Source organism: Stegostoma tigrinum, chromosome 47 (genome assembly GCF_030684315.1).
Source record: "Stegostoma tigrinum isolate sSteTig4 chromosome 47, sSteTig4.hap1, whole genome shotgun sequence".
Classification (NCBI taxonomy): Eukaryota; Metazoa; Chordata; class Chondrichthyes; order Orectolobiformes; family Stegostomatidae; genus Stegostoma; species Stegostoma tigrinum.
The window spans coordinates 8800383-8822148 of record NC_081400.1 but is presented as its reverse complement, the minus strand read 5'-3'; the positions used below and the strand labels follow the sequence as shown (position 1 = coordinate 8822148).

The following is a 21766-nucleotide window of genomic DNA, read 5'->3' as shown; positions in this document are numbered from 1 at the left end:
TATTCTAATATACTGACATCCTGGAAGCACATGTTTAGCAAAGGCAAATTCAGTAAAATTGATTGTCACACATGCAATTCTCTAGTCCAGGACGAAAAATGTCAAGAGAAAACTCAGACAGACAGTAGTGGGGAGATGTGTGCTGCACCATCAAACCTCAAATTCAAGGCCCCAGCAACGGCGACTGAAAAACTCAAACTGAACATTCGGTTCTCTTGCTGCCTTTAACATTCCAACTTTGAAAATAAACCTCAAGACCTCACGAGCTGTTTAGTGGAATCAAATAGACAGAATTTCACCTCTGTCTTTCAACCTCTCTTCAAAGAACGATTGGGACAAATTACACCTCTTGAATACACAGGATTGCCACAACTGTCCTCACCACGTTGAAAAATGAACCATTGGCATACATAGAATAACACAAAAGGGTTTAAAAATGGAGCTAATTCCATTAGTACAGAACAGTACATGTACATTGCATTGACTTTAAGAATGCAAACAATCACTAATACAGTCCATTACAGCCCTTTCTTGTCTTTTTACTGAATGTCTCCATCTTCTTTCATTAATGTCACGATAACGCATTGGCATTTACGTGCTGTCATCCTGCCATGTGTATAATTTTCAATCTGAATGGCTACAATAATAAGTTTAACCTAAATAGTCTGTAACTTTTATCCTTAAATTCTCCCAAAATATTTAAGGGACTATGATCAGGATGTACAATTGTCCCAAATCCATTACTGGCAACAAAAGGTGAAATTTTAGTCTCATTCTATATCCTCAAACACTTTTTCTGATGATTATTCAATTGTCTCTGAAAAAAATACCTAAAGGTCTTTTGTTCCCTCATCATCTTCTTCCAAGTGTGCAGCACTGACACTCATATCACTCGCACAAATAACCTCCTTGAATGGTGTTGCATATTAGGGCTCCCTAACAACGGGCTAATGGCACTCAGGCTGTGAAATGCCTTCTGACACTCCTCTGTGCAGTGACACTTTCTGCACTCATCAAAACAAGTGACTCAGTTGAGAATCCACACTGCTGAAATGCTCCTATAGTTCATTGCATCAAGGAATCATGACTCAATAGCTCCAACTCCTTCAATGGCTCGCCATTCTAAGTTGTCACTCTCTTCTATACGTATTGTTGACCGTGAGCCAATACTCACAGTTATGGAATTTAATAGATCAATCCAAATGGATGCAAACCTGTTGTTTTAGCGCCTGTGGGCATAAGTGACGACACCTCAAAAGATTGCCAGGTTGATTGTCCCGCAGGCAAATTAGTTGGTGCAGAGTCTGAACCTGAATTGAAGTAGAAACACAAAAGAGACATGTTAGATTTGAGATCAACTCAACTCATTAAGTGTCTGCTTCAGGAAATATTAAACATCATTCTGTATTTTTGTAAATTCTCTCATGGCACAAGGGCAGTGCTGGCTGAATCAAATATTATTGCCTATTCTTGTCTGGCAATGAGAAGGTGATGTTTGCTGTCTTCTGGATTTGTTAATCTCATTGTGCTGCACCATTTGGAATCAGGGAAAGCATTCCCACTCGGCCTCAATGACTGTGTCCTAGCACTAAATTCAACATTACATTACCCGATTCCTCTCATCACTCTTCTCAGCTATTACACGGCATTTGTCTTGAAGTCTATATTCCAATTATCTGAGCAACTAAGTTGCATTTTCTGAGACATTATCAACCACTTCTTTGATGGTCCAGACAAGAACCACTCAAAATAGATTAAAAAGATAGCCCAGACCCTGATTTCAAGACAAGTGCCAGGCATTCCATTCTGCATGCAATTCGATTGTCAAAACACCAGTCTTGGTGCAAAATTCATTGATATCCTACATTTAATTTACAAACAAAGAAAGAAGGAATTGGAATAACTTAACTTCTGGAAAAAATGGTAGAGTAATAAATTATTTAACTGCTAAACAGTAACTGTTCTAATGTACGAACATCCCAGAAACACATGTTTAGCAAAGGCAAATTCAGTAAAATCGATTGTCTCACATGCAATTCTCCAGTCCAGCAGGAAACATGTCCAGAGAAAACTCAGACAATCAGAAGTGGGGAGATAATGGGAACTGCAGATGCTGGAGAATTCCAAGATAATAAAATGTGAGGCTGGATGAACACAGTGGGGAGATGTGTGCTGCACCATCTTGAATGCCTTTGCACAGTAGGGCTCCCCACCAATCGGCTTGTGGCACTCAGGCTGTGAAATGTCTTCTGACACTCCACTGTGCAGTGACACTTGCTGCACTTCTCCAAACAAGTGACTCAGTTGAGAATCCACGCTGCTGAAATACTCCTATATTTCATTGCATCAAGGAATCATGACTCAATAACTCCAACTCCTTCAATGGCTAGCCATTCTGGTCAGTCACTCCCTCCCCTACCTCTTGTTGACTGTGTACCATCACTCACAGATACTGAATTTAATAAATGAATCCAGTTGGATGTATACCTGTTGTTGTGGTGCCTGTGGGCATAATTGACGATTGCTCAAAAGATTCCCAGGTTGATTGTTCCGCAGGCAAATTACTTGGTGCTGAGTCTTCACCTGAATTGAAGTAGAAACACAGAAGTGACAGTTTAGAGTCAAGATCAACTCAACTCGTTAAGTGTCTGCTTCAGGAAATATTAAACATCATTCTGTATTTTTGTGAACTCTCTCATGGCACGTGGGCAGTTCTGGTTGAAACAGCTTTAATTGCCGATTCATTGTTGCGCATGAGAAGGTGATGTTTGTTGTCTTCTAGATTTGTTGATGTCATTGTGCTCGATCATTTGGAATCAGGGAAAGCATTCCCACTCCGCCTCAATGGGCTGTATCCTGATACTGCACTCAACATCTGGAAGTCACCACATTCTCCAGTTTTCAATCATTGCAACTCTTACATTCCTCTGATTACTCTTCTCAGCTTTTACAATGCACTTGTCTTAAAGTGAATATTCACAATTTCTGAGCGAATAAGTTGCATTTTCCGAGTCATTATTACCCTTGTTTTGAACAACCTGACCAGCACCTCTCAAAATAGATTAAGAACACTGCCTAGTCCCGAACATTTTCGTACTTTCAGGACAAGTGCCAGGCATTCCATTCTGCATGCAATTCGATTTGTCAAAACACCAGTCATGATGCAATATTCATTCATATCCAATACTTAAATTACAAACAAACAAAGTAACATTACTTCTAGAAAACTTGATAGAATAATAAAATATTTAACTGCTAAATAGTAACTATTCTAATATACTGGCATCACAGAAACACATATTGAACACAGGCAAATTCAGTAAAATTCATTGTCTCACATGCAATTCTCCAGTCCAATAGGAAAAATGTCAAGTGAAAACTCAAGCAGACAGTAGTGCAGAGATGTGTGCTGCAGCTTCAAGCCACAAATTTAAGGCCCCAGCAACGGCAACTGAAAAACTAAAACTGAACATTCGGTTCTCTTGCTGTCTTTAACATTCCAACTTTGAAAATAAACTTCAAGACCTCACGAGCTGTTTACTGCATTCAAATAGACACGTTTCACCTCTGTCTTTCATTGTCTCTTCAAAGAAAGATCGGGACAAATGACAACTCTTGAAGTCACAGTATTGCCACAACTCTCCTCCCCACCTTGAAATATGAACCATTGACATACATAGAAAAACTCAAAAGGGTTTAAAAATTGGAGTTATTTCTATTATTACAGTACAGTATATCTACATTGCGTTGACCTTTGGAATGCAAACAATCACAATTACAGTCCATTACAGCCCTTTTTCGTCTTTTTACCGAATGTCACCGTCTTCTTTCATGCGAGTCACCATAACGCACTGGCATTTACATGCTGTCATCCTGCCATGTGTATAATTTTCAAACTGAATGGCCACAATCATTAGTTTAACCTGAATTGTCTGTAACTTTTATCCTTAAATTCTCCCAAAATACTTAAGGGACTATGATCAGGATATACAATTGATCCAAACCCATTACTGGCTTCATAAATGTGAAATTTTAGTCTCACTCTGTATCCTCAAATATTTTATTTGGTCATTATTCAATTGATTTTAAAAAAAACCTCATCACTTTCATCCAAGCGTGCAGCACTGACTCACACATCACTCTGATTGGTAGCCACCTTGAATGCCTTTGCACAGTAGGGCTGGCTGACACTGGACTTATGGCACTCAGGCTGTGAAATGCCTTCTGAAATTCCTCGATGCAGTGACATTTTCTGCACTTCTCCAACCAAGAGACTCGGTTGAGAATCCACACTGCTGGTATACTCCTATATTTCATTGCATCAAGGATTCATGACTCAATAACTCCAACTCCTTCAATGGCTAGCCATTCTGGTCAGTCACTCCCTCCCCTACCTCTTGTTGACCGTGTACCATCACTCACAGATAATGAATTTAATAAATGAATCCAGTTGGATGTATACCTGTTGTTGTGGTGCCTGTGGGCACAAGTGACGACTGCTCAAAAGATTGCCAGGTTGATTGTTCCGCAGGAAAATTAGTTGGTGCAGAGTCTGAACCTGAATTGAAGTAGAAACACAAAAGAGACATGTTAGATCAACTCAACTCATTAAGTGTCTGCTTCAGAAATATTAAACATCATTCCGTATTTTTGTAAATTCCCACGTGGCACATGGGCAGTGCTGGCTGAATCAAATTTTATTGCCCATTCTTGTTTGCCTATGAGAAGGTGATGTTTGCTATCTTCAAGATTTGTTGATGTCATTGTGCTCTACCATTTGGAATCGGGGTAAGCATTCCCATTTCGCCTCAATGACTGTGTCCTAGCACTAAATTCAACACTACATTACCCGATTCCTCTCATCACTCTTCTCAGCTATTTCACGGCATTTGTCTTGAAGTCGATATTCCAATTATCTGAGCAACTAAGTTGCATTTTCTGAGACATTATCACCCTCGACTTTGATGGTCCAGACAAGACCAGCTCATAATAGATTAAAAAGATAGCCCAGACCCTAACTTCAAGACAAGTGCCAGGCATTCCATTCTGCATGCAATTCGATTGTCAAAACACCAGTGTTGGTGCAAAATTCATTCATTTCCTATATGTAATTTACAAACAAAGAAAGGAGGAATTGGAATAACTTAACTTCTGGAAAAAGTGGTCGAATAATAAATTATTTAACTGCTAAACAGTAACTGTTCTAATGTACTAACATCCCAGAAACACATGTTTAGCAAAGGCAAATTCAGTAAAATCGATTGTCTCACATGCAATTCTCCAGTCCAGCAGGAAACACGTCCAGAGAAAACTCAGACAGTCAGAAGTGGGGAGATTTGTGCTGCAACTTCAAACCTCAAAATCAAGGCTCCAGTAACGGCGGCTGAAAAACTCAAACTGAACATTCGATTCTCTTGCTGTCTTTAAAAATCCAACTTTGAAAATAAACATCAAGACCACATGAGCTGTTTATTGGACTCCAACAGACAGGATTTCACCTCTGTCTTTCAAACTCTCTTCAAAGAAAAATCAGGACAAAGCACACCTCTTGAAATCACAGTATTGCCACAAATTCCCTCCCCACCTTGAAAAATGAACCATTGACGTAAAAAGAAAGCCACAAAGGGCTTAAAAATGGAGTTAATTCTATTAATACAGTACAGTACAGTACATATACATTGCATTGATGTTAAGAATGCAACCAAACACTAGTACAGTCCATTACAGCCCTTTCTTGTCTTTTTACCGAATACCTCCGTCTTCTTTCATTAATGTCACGATAACGCATTGGCATTTATGTTCTGCCATCCTGCCATGTGTATAATTTTCAAATTGAATGGCTGCAATAATAAGCTCCGTCTGAGTAGTCTGTAATTTTCATCCTTAATTTATCCCAAAATATTTAAGGGACTATGATCAGTATATACATTGGCCCAAAGCCATTACTGGCTTCATAAATGTGAAATTTTAGTCTCACTCTGTATCCTCAAATATTTTTTCTGATGATTATTCAACTGTCTCTGAAAATAATACCTAACGGTCTTTGTTCCCCTCATCATTTTCGTCCAAGTGTGCAGCACTGACACTCATATCACTCGCATCGGTAACCACCTTGAATGCCTTTGCACATTAGGGCTCCCTACCAATCGGCTTGTGGCACTCAGGCTGTGAAATGTCTTCTGACACTCCTCTGTGCAGTGACACTTTCTGTATTTTTCCAAACAAGTGACTCAGTTGAGAATCCACACTGCTGAAATACTCCTGTAGTTCATTGCATCAAGGAATCATGACTCAGAAACTCCAACTCCTTCCATGGCTAGCCATTCTGGTCAGTCACTCCCTCCCCTACCTCTTGTTGACTGTGTACCATCGCTCACAGATACTGAATTTAATAAATGAATCCAGTTGGATGTGTACCTGTTGTTGTGGTGCCTGTTGGCACAAGTGACGACTGCTCAATAGATTGCCAGGTTGATTGTTGTGCAGGAAAATTAGTGGGTGATGAGTCTGAACCGGAATTGAAGAAGAAACACAGAAGAGACATTTTAGATCTGAGATCAACTCAACTCGTTAAATATCTGCTTCAGGAAGTATTAAACATCATTTTATATTTTTGTAAATTCTCTCAGGGCACGTGGGCAGTGCTGGTTGAACCAGTTTTTATTGCCCATCTTTTGTTGCCTATGAGAAGGTGATGTTTGAACAAAGAACAAAGAAAATTACAGCACAGGGACAGGTCCTTCGGCCCTCCAAGCCTGCGCCGATCAAGATTCTCTGTCTAACCTGTCATCTATTTTCTCAGGGTCTATGTCCATTTGCTCCCTGCCCATCCACGTACCTGTCCAAATATATCTTCAAAGATGCTAACGTGTCTGCGTCTACCACCTCCGCTGGCAACGCATTCCTGGCACCCACCACACTCTGTTATGAACTTTCCACGCATATCTCCCTTAAACTTTCCTCTTCTCACTTTGAACTCATGACCCTGAGTAATTGAGTCCCCCACTCCGGCAAAAAGCTTCTTGCTATCCACCCTGTCTTTACCCCTCATGATTTTGTAGACCTCAATCAGGTCCCTCCTCAATTTTCATCTTTCTCATGAAAATAATCCTAACCTACTCAACCTCTCTTCATAGCTAGCACCCTCTATACCAGGCTACATCCTGGTGGACCTCCTCTGCACCCTCTCCAAAGCGTCCACATCCTTTTGGTAATGTGGCGACCAGAACTGTACACAGTACTCCAAATGTGGCCGAACCAGTGTCCTATACAACTGCAACATGGCCTGCCAACTCTTGTACTCAATACCTCGTCCAATGAAGGAAAGCATGCCATATGCCTTCTTGACCGCCCTATTGACCTGCATTATCACCTTCAGGGAACAATGGACCTGAACATCCAGATCTCCCTGTTCATCAATTTTCCCTAGAACTTTTCCATTTACTGTATAGTTTGACCTTGAATTTGATCTTCCAAAATGCATCACCTCACCTTTGCCCAGATTGAACTCCATCTGCCATTTATCTGCGCAACTCTCCAGTCTATCTGGATTCTATTGTAATCTCTGACAGTCCCCTTCACTATCTGCTACTCCACCAATCTTCGTGTCATCTGCAAACTTGCTGATCAGACCACCTACACCTTCCTCCAAATCATTGACATATATCACAAACAACAGTGGTCCCAGCACAGATCCCTGCAGAACATCACTGGTCACAGGTCTCGAATTTGAGAAACTCCCTTCTACTACTACTCTCTGTCTCCTGTTGCCTAGCCAGTTTTTTTTTATCCATTTAGCTAGCTCACCTGGACCCCATGTGACTTCACTTTCTCCATCAGCCTGCCATGGGGAACCTTATCAAATGCCTTACTGAAGTCCATGCATATGACATCGACAGCCTTTCCCTCATCGATCAACTTTGTCACGTCCTCAAAGAATTCTATTAAGTTGGTAAGACATGACCTTCCCTGCACAAAACCATGTTGCCTATCACTGTTAAGCCCATTTTCTTCCAAATGGGAATAGATCCTATCCCTCAGTATCTTCTCCAGTAGCTTCCCTACCACTGACGTCAGGCTCACCGGTCGATAATTACCTGGATTATCCTTGCTACCCTTCTTAAAACAAGGGGACAACATTAGCAAGTCTCCAGTCCTCCGGGACATCACCCGTGTCTAAGGATGCTGCAAAGATATCTGTTAAGGCCCCAGCTATTTCCTCTCTCGCTTCCCTCAGTAACCTGGGATAGACACCATCCGGATCTGAGGACTCGTCCACCTTAATGTCTTTTAGGAGACCCAACACTTCCTCCTTCCTTATGTCAACTTGACCTAGAGTAAGCAAACTTCTATCCCAAACCTCAACATCTGTCATGTCCCTCTCCTTGGTGAATACTGTTGCAAAGTACTCATTAAGAATGTCACACATTTTCTCTGGCTCAGCGCATAACTTTCCTTCTTTGTCCTTAAGTGGGCCAATCCTTTCTCTAATTACCCTCGTGCTCTTTATATATGAATAAAAGGCTTTGGGATTTTCCTTAACCATATTTGCCAGCAATATCTCATGTCTTCTCTTAGCCCTCTTAATCCCTCGTTTCAGATTCGCTCTACATTCCCGATATTCTTGCAAATCTTTGTCTGTCTTCAGTCACCTAGACCTCATGTATGCTTCCTCTTTCCTCTTGGCTAGTCTCACAATTTCACCTGTCATCCATGGTTCCTTAATCTTGCCATTTCTATTCCTCATTTTCACAGGAACATGTCTCTCCTGCACGCTAATCAACCTCTCCTTAAAAGCCTCCCACATATCAAATGTGGATTTACCTTCAAACAGTTTCTCCCAATCTACTTTCCTCAGATCCTGCCAAATCTTGGTAGAGTTAGCCTTCCCCCAGTTTAGAACTCTTCCTTTAGGACCACTCCCATCCTTATCCATGAGTATTGTAAAACTTACGGAATTGTGGTCGCTATTTCCAAAGTAGTGCCCTACTGTGATTTCAACCACCTGGCCGGGTTCATCCCCCAACACCAGGTCTAGTATGGCCCCTTCCCGAGTTGGACTACATACATACTGCTCTAGAAAACCCTCCTGGACACACCTTACAAATTCTGCTCCATCTTGACCCCTAACACTGAGTGAATCCCAGTCAATGTTGGGAAAATTGAAATCTCCCATCACCACCACCCTGTTTCTCCTACACCTTTCCACTATCTGTTTACATATTTGTACCTCTATCTCACGCTCACTGTGGGGAGGCCTGTAGTACAGCCCCAACATTGTTACTGCGCCCTTCCTATTTCTGAGCTCTACCCATACCGCCTCACTGCTTGAGTCCTCCATGGGGCCCTCCTTCAGTACATCTGTGATATCGTCTTTGACCAGTACTGCAACTCCTCCACCCCTTTTCCCTCCCTCTCTATCCTGCCTGAAGCATCGATATCCTGGGACAATTAGTTGCCAGTCATGCCCTTCCCTCAACCAAGTCTCAGTAATAGCAATAACATCATACTTCCAGGTACCGATTAAAGCCGTAAGCTCATCTGCCTTATCTACTACACTTCTCGCATTAAAACAAATGCACCTCAGACCACCTGTCCCTTTGTGTTCATCATCTGCTCCCCGACTACTGTTCCCTTTAGTCTTACTGACTCCATTATCTAGTTCCCTACAGTCTTTCGTTACTACCTCTTTTCTGTCCAATATTTGGTTCCCATCCCCCTGCCACATTAGTTTAAACCCTCCCCCACAGCATTAGCAAAAGCACCCTAAGGATGTTGGTTCCAGTCCGGCTCAGGTGTAGACTGTCCAATTTGTAATAGTCTCACCTTCCCCAGAACTGGTTCCAATGTCCCAAAAATCTGAACCCCTCCCTCCTACACCATCTCTCAAGCCACACATTCATCCTGGCTATTATTTCATTTCTGCTCTGACTAGCACGTGACACTGGTAGCAATCCTGAGATTACTACCTTTGAGGTCCTACTATTTAACTTGATTCCTAACTCCCTAAATTCTGCTTGCAGGACCTCATCCCATTTTCTGCCTATATTGTTGGTACCTATATGCACCATGACAACTGGCTGTTCACCCTCCCCCTTCAGAACGTTCTGCAGCCGAACGGAGACATCTCTGACTCGTGCACCTGGGAGGCAACATACCATTCGGGAATCTCGTTTTCGACCGCAGAACCCCCTATCTACTCACCTTACAATTGAAGCCCCAATGACTATCGCCCTTCCACTCTTTTTCCCGCCCTTCTGTACAGCAGAGCCAGCCACGGTGCCATGAACCTGGCTACTGTTGCCTTCTCCTGGTGAGCCATCTCCCCCAACAGTATCTAAAACGGAATACCTGTTCTGGAGGGAGATGACTGCAGTGGACACCTGCACTGCCTTCCTCTGCCTTTTGGTCACCCATTCGCTTTCTCCCTCAGCAATCCTAATCTGCGGTGTGACCAACTTGCTAAACGTGCTATCCACGACGCCTCAGCATCACGTATGCTCCAAAGTGAGTCCATCCGCAGCTTCCAGAGCCGTCATGCAGTCTAACAAGAGCTGCAGCTAGACACACTTCCTGCACGCGAAGGAGTCAGGGACATCAGCCCTGTCCCTGAGCTCCCACATTGAGCAAGAGGAGCACAACACGGGTGTGAGATCTCCTGACATTATTAAACTTAATTTAGATAAATGAAAAAGGAACCAAAAAGTTTGTGGCAAGCACACGATATGTATAAAGAAACGTGAAATATAAAAAGCCTCACCTTATCTACACACCATCGAGTTTTTTGTTTGGTTAGAGGAGGAGGGCGGGTGGGAGGCACTACACATGTAGTGTCTCGGGTTTAGCCGCTGCCCAAATAAATGAAGACTGCTCCCGCTTGAGGTAAGCTTTTTAAAGTGGGAAAAAAAACCCTTACCTTCCCGGCAGCCTCCCGGTGCTCTCTCTGTCTCGCTCTCGCTCTCCTCCCGAAAATGAAGACTGCTCCTGCTCGAGGTAAGCTTTATAAAGTGGGAAAAAAAACCCTTACCTTCCCGGCAGCCTCCCGGTGCTCTCTCTGTCTCGCTCTCGCTCTCCTCCCGAAAATGAAGACTGCTCCTGCTCGAGGTAAGCTTTATAAAGTGGGAAAAAAAACCCTTACCTTCCCGGCAGCCTCCCGGTGCTCTCTCTGTCTCGCTCTCGCTCTCCTCCCGAAAATGAAGACCGCTCCCGCTCGAGGTAAGCTTTTTAAAGTGGGAAGAAAAACCCTTACCTTCCCGGCAGCCTCCTGGTGCTCTCTATGGCTCGCTCTCGCTCTCCTCCCGAAAAATGTTTGCTGTCTTCTAGATTTGTTGATGTCATTATGCTCTACCATTTGGATTCAGGGAAAGCATTCCCACTCCGCCTCACTGACTGTATGCTAGCACTACATTCAACACCTCTTAATCACTACATTCCCCGATTCCTCTGATCACTCTTCTCAGCTATTACATGGCATTTGTCTAGAAGTCTATATTCCACTTATCTGAGCGACTAAGCTGCATTTTCTGAGTCATTATCACTCTCTCCTTTGATGGTCCAGACAAGAACCGCTCAAAATAGATTAAAAAGATAGCCCAGACCCTCATTTTTCCTTATTTTCAAAACAAGTGCAAGCCATTCCATTCTGCATTCGATTCGATTCTCAAAACACCAGTCTTGGTGCAAAATTCATTTTTTTTCCTATATTTAAATTACAAACAAAGAAAGGAAGAATTGGAATAACTTCTGGAAAACTTGACAGAATAATAAATTATTTAACTGCTAAACAGTAATTATTCTAACATACTAGCATCCCAGAAACACATGCTTAGCAAAGGCAAATTCAGTAAAATTGATTGTCTCACACGCAATTTTCAAGTCCAGGACGAAAAATGTCAAGAGAAGACTCAGACAGACAGTAGTGGGGAGACGTGTGCTGCACCTTCAAACCTTAAATTCATGGCCCCAGCAACGGTGACTGAAAAACTGAAACTGAACATTCAGTTCTCTTTCTGCCTTTAACATTCCAACTTTGAAAATAAACCTCAAGGCCTCACGAGCTGGTTATTGCATTCCAATACACTGGATTTCACCTCTGTCTTTCAACCGCTCTTCAAAGAAAGAACGGGACAAATTACACCTCTGAAAGTCACAGTATTGACACAATGTGGATAAGCATAGAGATCTCAGTGTCCATGCACATAGATCCCTGAAAGTTGCCACCCAGGTTGATAGGATTGTTAAGAAGGCCTACAGTGTGTTAGGTTTTATTGATAGAGGGACTGAGTTTCGGAGTTATGAGGTCATGTTGCAGCCGTACATAACTCTGGTGTGGCCACACTTGGAGTATTGCGTACAGCTCTGGTCACCGCATTATAGGAAGGATGTGGAAGCTTTGGAAAGTGTGCAGAGGAGATTTACCAGGGTGTTGCCTGGTATGGAGGAAAGGCTTATGAGGAAAGGCTAAGGGACATGAGGCTGTTTTCATTACAGAGAAGAAGAATGTTAAGAGGCGACATAATAGAGACAAACACGATGATCAGAGGATGAGATAGGGTGGACAGTGAGAGCCTTTTTCCTCGGATGGAGATGGCTAGCACAAGGGGACGTAGCTTTAAATTGAGGCGTGATAGATATCGGACAGATGTCAGAGGTAGGTTCTTTACTCAGAGAGTAGTAAGGACGTGCATGCAAGAGCAGTAGGCTCGCCAAGTTGAAGGGAATTTAATAGGTCATTGGATAAACATGTAGATGATAATGGAATAGTGTCGGTTAGATGGGCTTCAATTTGGTTCCACAAGTCAGCACAATATCGAGGGCTGAAGGGCCTGCACTGCGCTGTAACATTCTATGTTATATGTTCTAGAACCCTGCTCCCCACATTGAAAAATGAACCATTGACATACATAGAAAACACAAAAGGGTTTAAAAAGTGGAGTTAATTCTATGAGTACAGTACAGTACATATACATTGCGTTGACTTTAAGATTGCAAATATACACTACTGGAGTCCATTACAGCCCTTCCTTGTCTTGTTACCGAATGTCTCCGTCTTCTTTCATTAAAGTCACAGTAATGCACTGGCATTTACGTGCTGTCATCCTGTCATGTGAAAATTTTCGAATTGAATGGCTGCAATAATAAGCTCCATCTGAATCGTCTGTAATTTTCATCCTTAATTTCTCCCAAAATATTTAAGGGACTATGATCAGTATATGCAATTGCCCCAAAAACATAAATGTGAAATTTCAGTCTCAATCTGTATCCTCAAATATTGTTTCTGATGATTTTTCAACAGTCTCTGAAAAAAATACACAAAGGTCTTTCTTCCCCTCATCATTTTCGTCCAAGTGTGCAACACTGACACTTACATCACTCTCACTGATAACCACCTTTAATGGCTTTGCACATCAGGGCTGGCTAATACTGAGCTTATGGCAATCAGGCTGTGAACTGCTTTCTGACACTTCAGTTGGCCACTGTGCAGTGAGCCTTTCTGCATTCATCCAAACAAGTGACTCAGTTGAGAATCCACACTGCTGAAATACTCCTATATTTCATTGCATCAAGGAATCATGACTCAGAAACTCCAACTCCTTCCATGGCTAGCCATTCCAGTCAGTCACTCCCTCCCCTACCTCTTGTTGACCGTGTACCATCACTCACAGATAATGAATTTAATAAATGAATCCAGTTGGACGTATACCTGTCGTTGTGGTGCCTGTGGGCACAAGTGACGACTGCTCAATAGATTGCCAGGTTGATTGTTCCGCAGGTAAATTAGTTGGGGATGAGTCTTCACCTGAATTGAAGTCGAAACACAGAAGTGACATTTTAGAGTCGAGATCAACTCAACGCGTCAAGTGTCTGCTTCAGGAAATATTAAACATCATTCTGTATTTTTGTAAATTCTCTCATGGCACGTGGGCAGTGCTGGCTGAACCACCTTTTATTGCCCATTCTTTGTTGCCTATGAGAAGGTGATGTTTCCTGTCTTCTGGAAACGCTGATGTCATTGTGCTCTATCATTTGGAATCAGGGAATGCATTCCCCTCCGCCTCAATGTCTGTATCAGTACAGGCCCTTCGGCCCACGATGTTGTGCCGTGGAATAATCCTAATCCAAAAATAAAATAACCTAACCTACATTCCCCTCAATTCACTGCTGTCCATGTGCATGTCCAGCAGTCGCTTAAATGTCACTAATGACTCTGCTTCCACGACTATCACTGGTAAAGTATTCCATGCACTCACAACTCTCTGGGTGAAGGACTTCCCTCTGACTTCTCCTCTATACCTTCCTCCTACCACCTTAAAACTATGACCCCTCGTGGCAGTCAATCCTGCCCTGGGGAAAAGTCTCTGGCTATCGACGACATTTGTCTTGAAGCCTATATTCCAATTATCTCAGTGACTAAGTTGCATTTTCTGAGTCATTATCACCCTCTACTTTGATGGTCCAGACAACAACCGCTCAAAATATATTTAAAAGATAGCCCAGGCCCTCATTTTTACTTATTTTCAAGACAAGTGCCAGGCATTCCATTCTGCATGCAATTCGATTCGTCAAAACACCAGTCATGATGCAATATTCATTCATATCCTATACTTAAATTACAACCAAAGAACGGAGGAATTGGGATAACCTAATTGCTGGAAAACCTGACAGAATAATAAATTATTTAACTGCTAAACATTAACTAATCTCATGTACTAGCATCCCATAAACAAATGCTTAGCACAGGCAAATTCAGTAAAATTGATTGTCTCACATGCAATTCTCAAGTCCAGGACAAAAAATGTCAAGAGAAAACTCAGACAGACAGTAGTGGGGAGATGTGTGCTGCACCTTCAAACCTCAAATTCAAGACCCCAGCAACAGTGGCTGAAAAACTCAAACTGAACATTCGGTTCTCTTGCTGCCTTTAACATTCCAACTTTGAAAATAAACCTCAAGGCCTCACGAACTGTTTATTGGATTCAAATAGACAGGATTTCACCTCTGTCTTTCAATCTCTCTTCAAAGAAAGAACGGGACAAATTACACCTCTTGAAGACACAGTGTTGCCACAACTCCTCTCCCTACCTTGAAAAATGATCCATTGGCATACATAGAATAACACAAAGGGTTTAAAAAGTGGAATTAATTCTGTTAGTACAGTAGAGTACATATAATTGCATTGACTTTAAGAATGCAAACAATCACTATTACAGTCCATTACAGCCCTTTTTCATCTTTTTACTGAACGTCTCCATCTTCTTTCATTAAAGTCACCATCACGCATTGGCATTTACGTGCTGTCATCCTGCCATGTATATAATTTTTAAACTGAATGGTTACAATAATAAGTTTAACCTGAATAGTCTGTAACTTTCATCCTTAAATTCTCCCAAAATATTTAAGGGACCATGATCAGGATGTACAATTGTCCCAAATCCATTACTGGCAACAAAAGGTGAAATTTTAGTCTCATTCTATATACTCAAACACTTTTTCTGATGATTATTCAATTGTCTCTGAAAAAAATACCCAAAAGGTCTTTTGTTCCCTCATCATTTTCTTCCAAGTGTGCAGCACTGACACTCACATCACTCGCAGCGATAACCACCTTGAATGGCTTTGCACATTAGGCCTGGCTAACATTGGGCTTATGGCACTCAGGCTGTGAAATGCCTTCTGACATTCCTCTGTACAGTGGCACTTTCTGCACTTATCTAAACAAGTGACTCAGTTGAGAATCCACACTGCTGTACTACTCCAAATTTCATTGTATCATGGAATGATGAGGCAATAACTTCAACTCCTTCAATGGCTAGCCATTCTAATTAGTCACTCCCTCCCATACCTCTTGTTGACTGTGTACCATCACTCACAGATATTGAATTTAATAAATGAATCCAGTTCGATGTATACCTGTTGTTGTGGTGCCTGTGGGCACAAGTGACGACTGCTCAATAGATTGCCAGGTTGATTGTTCTGCAGGTAAATTAGTTGGTACTGAGTCTGAATCTGAATTGAAGTAGAAACAAAGAAGAGGCACCTTAGATTTGAGATCAACTCAACTCGTTAAGGAAATATTAAACATCATTCTGTATTTTCATAAATTCTCTCATGGCACATGGGCAGTGCTGGTTGAACCAGCTTTTATTGCCCATTCTTTGTTGCCTATGAGAAGGTGATGTTTGCTGTCTTCTAGATTTGTTGATGTCATTGAGGTCTATGTTTTGGATTCAGGCAAAGAATTCCCACTATGCCTCAATGTCAATATCTGAGAACTAAATTCAACACCTTCCCAGATTCCTTTGATCACTTTTCTCAGGTATTACATGGCATGTGTCTTGAAGTCTATGTTCCAATTATCTGAGCGACTAAGTTGCATTTTCTGAGTCATTATCACCCTCTACTGTGATGGTCCAGACAAGATCCTGTCTAGGGGATAGTAACTATCCTAATATACTAATATACTAACATCCCAGAAACATATGCTTAGCAAAGGCAAATTCAGTGAAATTCATTGTCTCACATGCAATTCTCCAGTCCAGGAGGAAAAACGTCAAGAGAAAACTCAGACAGAGAATAGTGGGGAGATGTGTGCTCCAGCTTCAAACCTCAAATTATAGGCCCCTGCAATGGCGAGTGAAAAACTCAAACTGAATATTCGGTTCTCTTGCTGCCTCTAACATTTCAACTTTGAAAATAAACCTCAAGCCCTCACGACCTGTTTATTGGAATCAAATAGACAGGACTTCACCTCTGTCTTTCAACCTCTCTTCAAAGAAAGAACGGGACAAATTACACCTCTTGAAGACACAATATTGTCAAAACTCCCCCCCCACCTTGACATACTTAGAATAACACAAAAGGATTTAAAAATTGAGTTAATTCTATTAGTACAGTACAGTACATATACATTGCATTGACTTTAAGAATGCAAAAAATCACTATTACAGTCCATTACAGCCCTTTCTTGTCTTGTTACTGAATACTTCCGTCTTCTTTCATTAAAGTCACCATCACGCATTGGCATTTACGTGCTGTCATCCTGCCATGTGAAAATTTTCAAATTGAATGGCTGCAATAATAAGCTCCATCTGAATAGTCTGTAATTTTCATACTTAAATTCTCCCAAAATATTCAACGGACAATGATCACCATATACAATCCCCCAAATCCTTCCTGGCTTCATAAATGTGAAATTTTAGTCTCATTTTACAACTGCAAATACTTTTTCTGATGATTATTCAACTGTCTCTGAAAAAATTACCCAAAGGACTTTCTTCCCCTCACCATTTTCGTCCATGTTTGGAGCACTGACGCCCATATCACTCGCATCGATAACCTCCTTGAATGGTGTTGCACATTAGGGGTGCCGAACAACGGGCTTACGGCACTCAGGCTGTGAAATGCCTTCTGACACTCCTCTGTGCAGTGACACTTTCTGCACTCATGCAAACAAGTGACTCAGTTGAGAAACGCCACTGCTGAAATACACCTGTATTTTATTGTATCAAGGAATTATGACTCAATAACTCCAACTCCTTCAATGGCTAGCCATTCCAGTCAGTCACTCCCTCCCCTACCGATTGTTGACCGTGTACCATCACTCACAGATACTGAATTTAATAAATGAATCCAGTTGGATGTATACCTGTTGTTGTGGTGCCTGTTGGCACTAGTGACGACTGCTCAATAGATTGCCAGGTTGATTGTTCCTCAGGTAAATTAGTTGGTGATGAGTCTTCACCTGAATTGAAGTAGAAACACAGAAGTGACATTTTAGAGTCGAGATTAACTCGTTAAGTAGCTGCTTCAGGAAATACTAAACATCATTCTATATTTTTGTAAATTCTCTCATGGCACGTGGGCAGTGCTGGCTGAACCAATTTTTATTGCCCATTCTTTCTGGCCTAGAAGGTGATGTTTGCTGTCTTCAAGACTTGATGATGTCATTGTGCTCTACCATTTGGAATCAGGGAAAGCATTCCCACTCCGCCTCAATGACTGTATCCTAACACTAAATTCAACACTACATTCCCCGATTCCTCTCATTACTCTTCTCAGCTATTACATGACATTTGTCTTGAAGTCTATGTTCCAATTATCTGAGCGACTAAGTTGCATTTTCTGAGTCATTATCGCCCTCGACTTTGATGGTCCAGACAAGAACCGCTCAAAATAGATTAAAAAGATAGCCCTGATTTCAAGACAAGTGCCAGGCATTCCATTCTGCATGCAATTCGATTGTCAAAACACCAGTCATGGTGCGAAATTCATTTTTTGCCGATATTTAAATTTCAAACAAAGAAAAGAGGAATTGGGATAACATAACTTCTGGAAAACTTGACAGAATAATATATTATTTAACGTCTAAACAGTAACTACACGAATATACTAACATCCCCGAAACACATGCTTAACACAGGCAATTTCACTAAAATTGATGGTCTCACAAACAATTCTCCAGACCAGAAGGAAATTTGTCAAGAGAAAGCTCAGACAGACATTAGTGGGGAGATGTATGCTGCAGCTCCAAACCTGAAAATCAAGGCACCAGCAACAGCGACTGAAAAACTCAAACTGAACATTCGGTTCTCTCGCTGCCTTTAACATTCCAACTTTGAAGATAAATGAGTTTTGAGAAGATTTGTAGCTCAGGTTGAGGTTCTGGATGTGCGTTTGCTCACTGAGTTGGGAGGTTAGTTTTCAGACGTTTCGTCACCATTCTAGGTACATCATCAGTGAGCCTCCGACGAAGCGCTGGTGTTATGTCCCGCTTTCTACTTATCTGGTTAGGTTTCCTTGGGTTGGTGATGTCATTTCCTGTTCTTTTTCTCAGGGGATGGTAGATTAGTTCCAAATCAATGTGTTTGTTGATGGAGTTCCGTTTGGAATGCCATGCTTCTAGGAATTCTCGTGCATGTCTCTGTTTGGCTTGTCCTAGGATGGATGTGTTGACCCAATCAAAGTGGTGTCCTTCCTTATCTGTATGTAAGGATACGAGTGATAGTGGGCCATGTCGGTTTGTGGCTAGTTGATGTTCATGTATCCTGGTGGCTAGCTTTCTGCCAGTTTGTCCAATGTAGTGTTTGTCACAGTTCTTGCAAGGTATTTTGTAGATGACGTTCGTTTTATTTGTTGTCTGTATAGGGTCTTGAAAATAAACTTCAAGACCTTACGAGCTGTTTATTGGATTCAAACAGACAGGATTTCACCTCGGTCTGTCAACCTCTCTTCAAAGAAAGCATGGGAAAAATTACACCTCTTGAAGACACATTATTGCCACAACTCTCCTCCCAACTTTGAAAAATGAACCATTGGCATACATAGAATAACACAAAAAGGTTTAAAAAATTGAGCTAATTCTATTAGTACAGTATAGTACATATACATTGTGTTGACTTTAAGATTGCAAATATACACTATTGGAGTCCGTTACAGCCCTTTCTTGTCTTGTTACAGAATACCTCCCTCTTCTTTCATTCAAGTCACGATAATGCATTGGCAGTTACGTGCTGTCATCCTGCCAGGTGAAAATTTTCAAATTGAATGGCTGCAATAATAAGCTCCATCTGAATAGTCTGTAATTTTCATCCTTAAATTCTCTCAAAATATTTAAGGGACTATGATCAGTATATGCAATTGTTCCAAACACATCAATGGCTTCATAAATGTGAAATTTTTGTCTCACTCTATATCCTCAAACAATTTTTCTGATGATTGTTCAACTGTCTCTGAAAAAATTACCCAAAGGACTTTCTTCCCCTCATCATTTTCGTTGAAGTTTGTCGCACTGATGCTCATATCACTCACATCGATAACCTCCTTGAATGGTTTTGCACATTAGAGCTCCCTAACAACGGGCTGATGGCACTCAGTCTGTGACTTGCCTTCTGACACTCCTCTGTGGAGTGACACTTCCTGCACTCATCCAAACAAGTGACTAAGTTGAGAATCCACACTGCTGAAATAATCCTGTGTTTCATTGCATCATGGAATCATGACTCAATAACTCCAACTCCTTCAATGGCTAGCCATTCCAGTCAGTCACTCCCTCCCCTACCTCTTGTTGACCGTGTACCATCACTCACAGATACTGAATTTAATAAATGAATCCAGTTGGATGTATACCTGTTGTTGTGGTGCCTGTGGGCACAAGTGACGATTGCTCAATAGATTGCCAGGTTGATTGTTCCTCAGGCAAATTAGTTGGGGATGAGTCTTCACCTGAATTGAAGTCGAAACACAGAAGTGACATTTTAGAGTCGAGATCAACTCAACCGGGTAAGTAGCTGCTTCAGGAAATACTAAACATCATTCTACATTTTTGTAAATTCTCTCATGGCACGTGGGCAGTGCTGGCTGAACCAATTTTTATTGCCCATTCTTTCTGGCCTATGAGAAGGTGATGTTTGCTGTCTTCCAGATTTGTTGATGTCATTGTGCTCTACCATTTGGAATCGGGGAAAGCATTCCCGCTCCGCCTCAATGACTGTATACGAGCACTAAATTCAACACTACATTCCCCGATTCCTCTCATCGCTCTTCTCAGCTATTACACAGCATTTGCCTTGAAGTCTATGTTCCAATTGTCTGAGCGACCAAGTTGCATTTTCTGAGTCATTATCACCCTCTACTGTGATGGTCCAGACAAGATCCCCTCAAAATAGGTTAAAAAGATAGCCTAGACGCTGATTTCAAGACAAGTGCCAGGCATTCCATTCTGCATGCAATTCAATTGTCAAAACACCAGTCATGGTGCAAAGTTCGTTTTTTGCCGATATTTAAATTTCAAACAAAGAAAGGAGGAATTGGGATAACATAACTTCTGGAAAACTTGACAGAATAATAAATTGTTTAACTGCCAAACAGTAACTATTCTAATATACTAACATCCCAGAAACATATGCTTAGCAAAGGCAAATTCAGTAAAATTCATTGTCTCATATGCAATTCCCGAGTCCAGGAGGAAAATTCTCAAGAGAAAACTCAGACAGAAGTGTCGTGGGGAGATGTGTGCGACAGCTTCAAATGTCAGATTATAGGCCCCAGCCAATATCAGTCCAACGGCGACTGAAAAACTCAAACTGAATATTCGGTTCTCTTGCTGCCTCTAACATTCCAACTTTGAAAATAAACCTCAAGACTTCACGACCTGTTTACTGGATTCAGATAGACAGGATTTCACCTCTGTCTTTCAACCTCTCTTCAAAGAAAGAACGGGACAAATTACACCTCTTGAATACACAGTATTGCCACAACTCCCCTCCCAATCTTGAAAATTGTACCACTGACATACATAGAAAACACAAAAGGATTTAAAAATTGAGTTAATTCTATTAGGACAGGGCAGTACATATACATTGTATTGACTTTAAGAATGCAATAAATCACTATTACAGTCCATTACAGCCCTTTCTTGTCTGGTTACCGAATACCTCCGTCTTCTTTCATTAAAGTCACCATCACGCATTGGCATTTACGTGCTGTCATCCTGCCATGTGAAAATTTTCAAATTGAATGTCTGCAATAATAAGCTCCATCTGAATGGTCTGTAATTTTCATACTTAAATTCTCCCAAAATATTTAACAGACAATGATCACTATATACAATTGCCCCAAATCCTTCCTGGCTAGCGAAAAGTGAAATTTTAGTCTCATTCTAAAACCTCAAATATTTTTCTGATGATTATTCAACTGTCTGTGAAAAAATTACCCAAAGGACATTCTTTCCCTCATGATTTTCGTCCATTTTTGTAGCACTGATGCTCAT

General features: G+C 41.4%; 1 protein-coding gene across 3 annotated transcripts in view; it reads right to left on the bottom strand.

Moving 5' to 3' along the window:
- LOC132207438 (mucin-2-like) overlaps positions 1 to 16001 on the bottom strand; it is a 38336-nt gene extending 22335 nt beyond the window's left edge. Inside the window, exons 1-5 of one of the 3 annotated variants that reach the window (XM_059642929.1) lie at positions 15910 to 16001; positions 5271 to 5435; positions 4463 to 4558; positions 2488 to 2583; positions 1215 to 1310 (exon numbers count right to left, since the gene is read on the bottom strand). In XM_059642929.1, coding sequence (XP_059498912.1) covers positions 1215 to 1310; positions 2488 to 2512 — 121 coding nt within the window. In that variant the 5' untranslated portion in view covers positions 2513 to 2583; positions 4463 to 4558; positions 5271 to 5435; positions 15910 to 16001. Of the gene's footprint in view, positions 1 to 1214; positions 1311 to 2487; positions 2584 to 4462; positions 4559 to 5270; positions 5743 to 6417; positions 6487 to 15909 lie in introns of those variants that run through there. The other 2 variants (XM_059642930.1, XM_059642931.1) reach the window with 2 other exon arrangements.
- Between the last annotated feature and the right edge of the window lie 5765 nt (positions 16002 to 21766).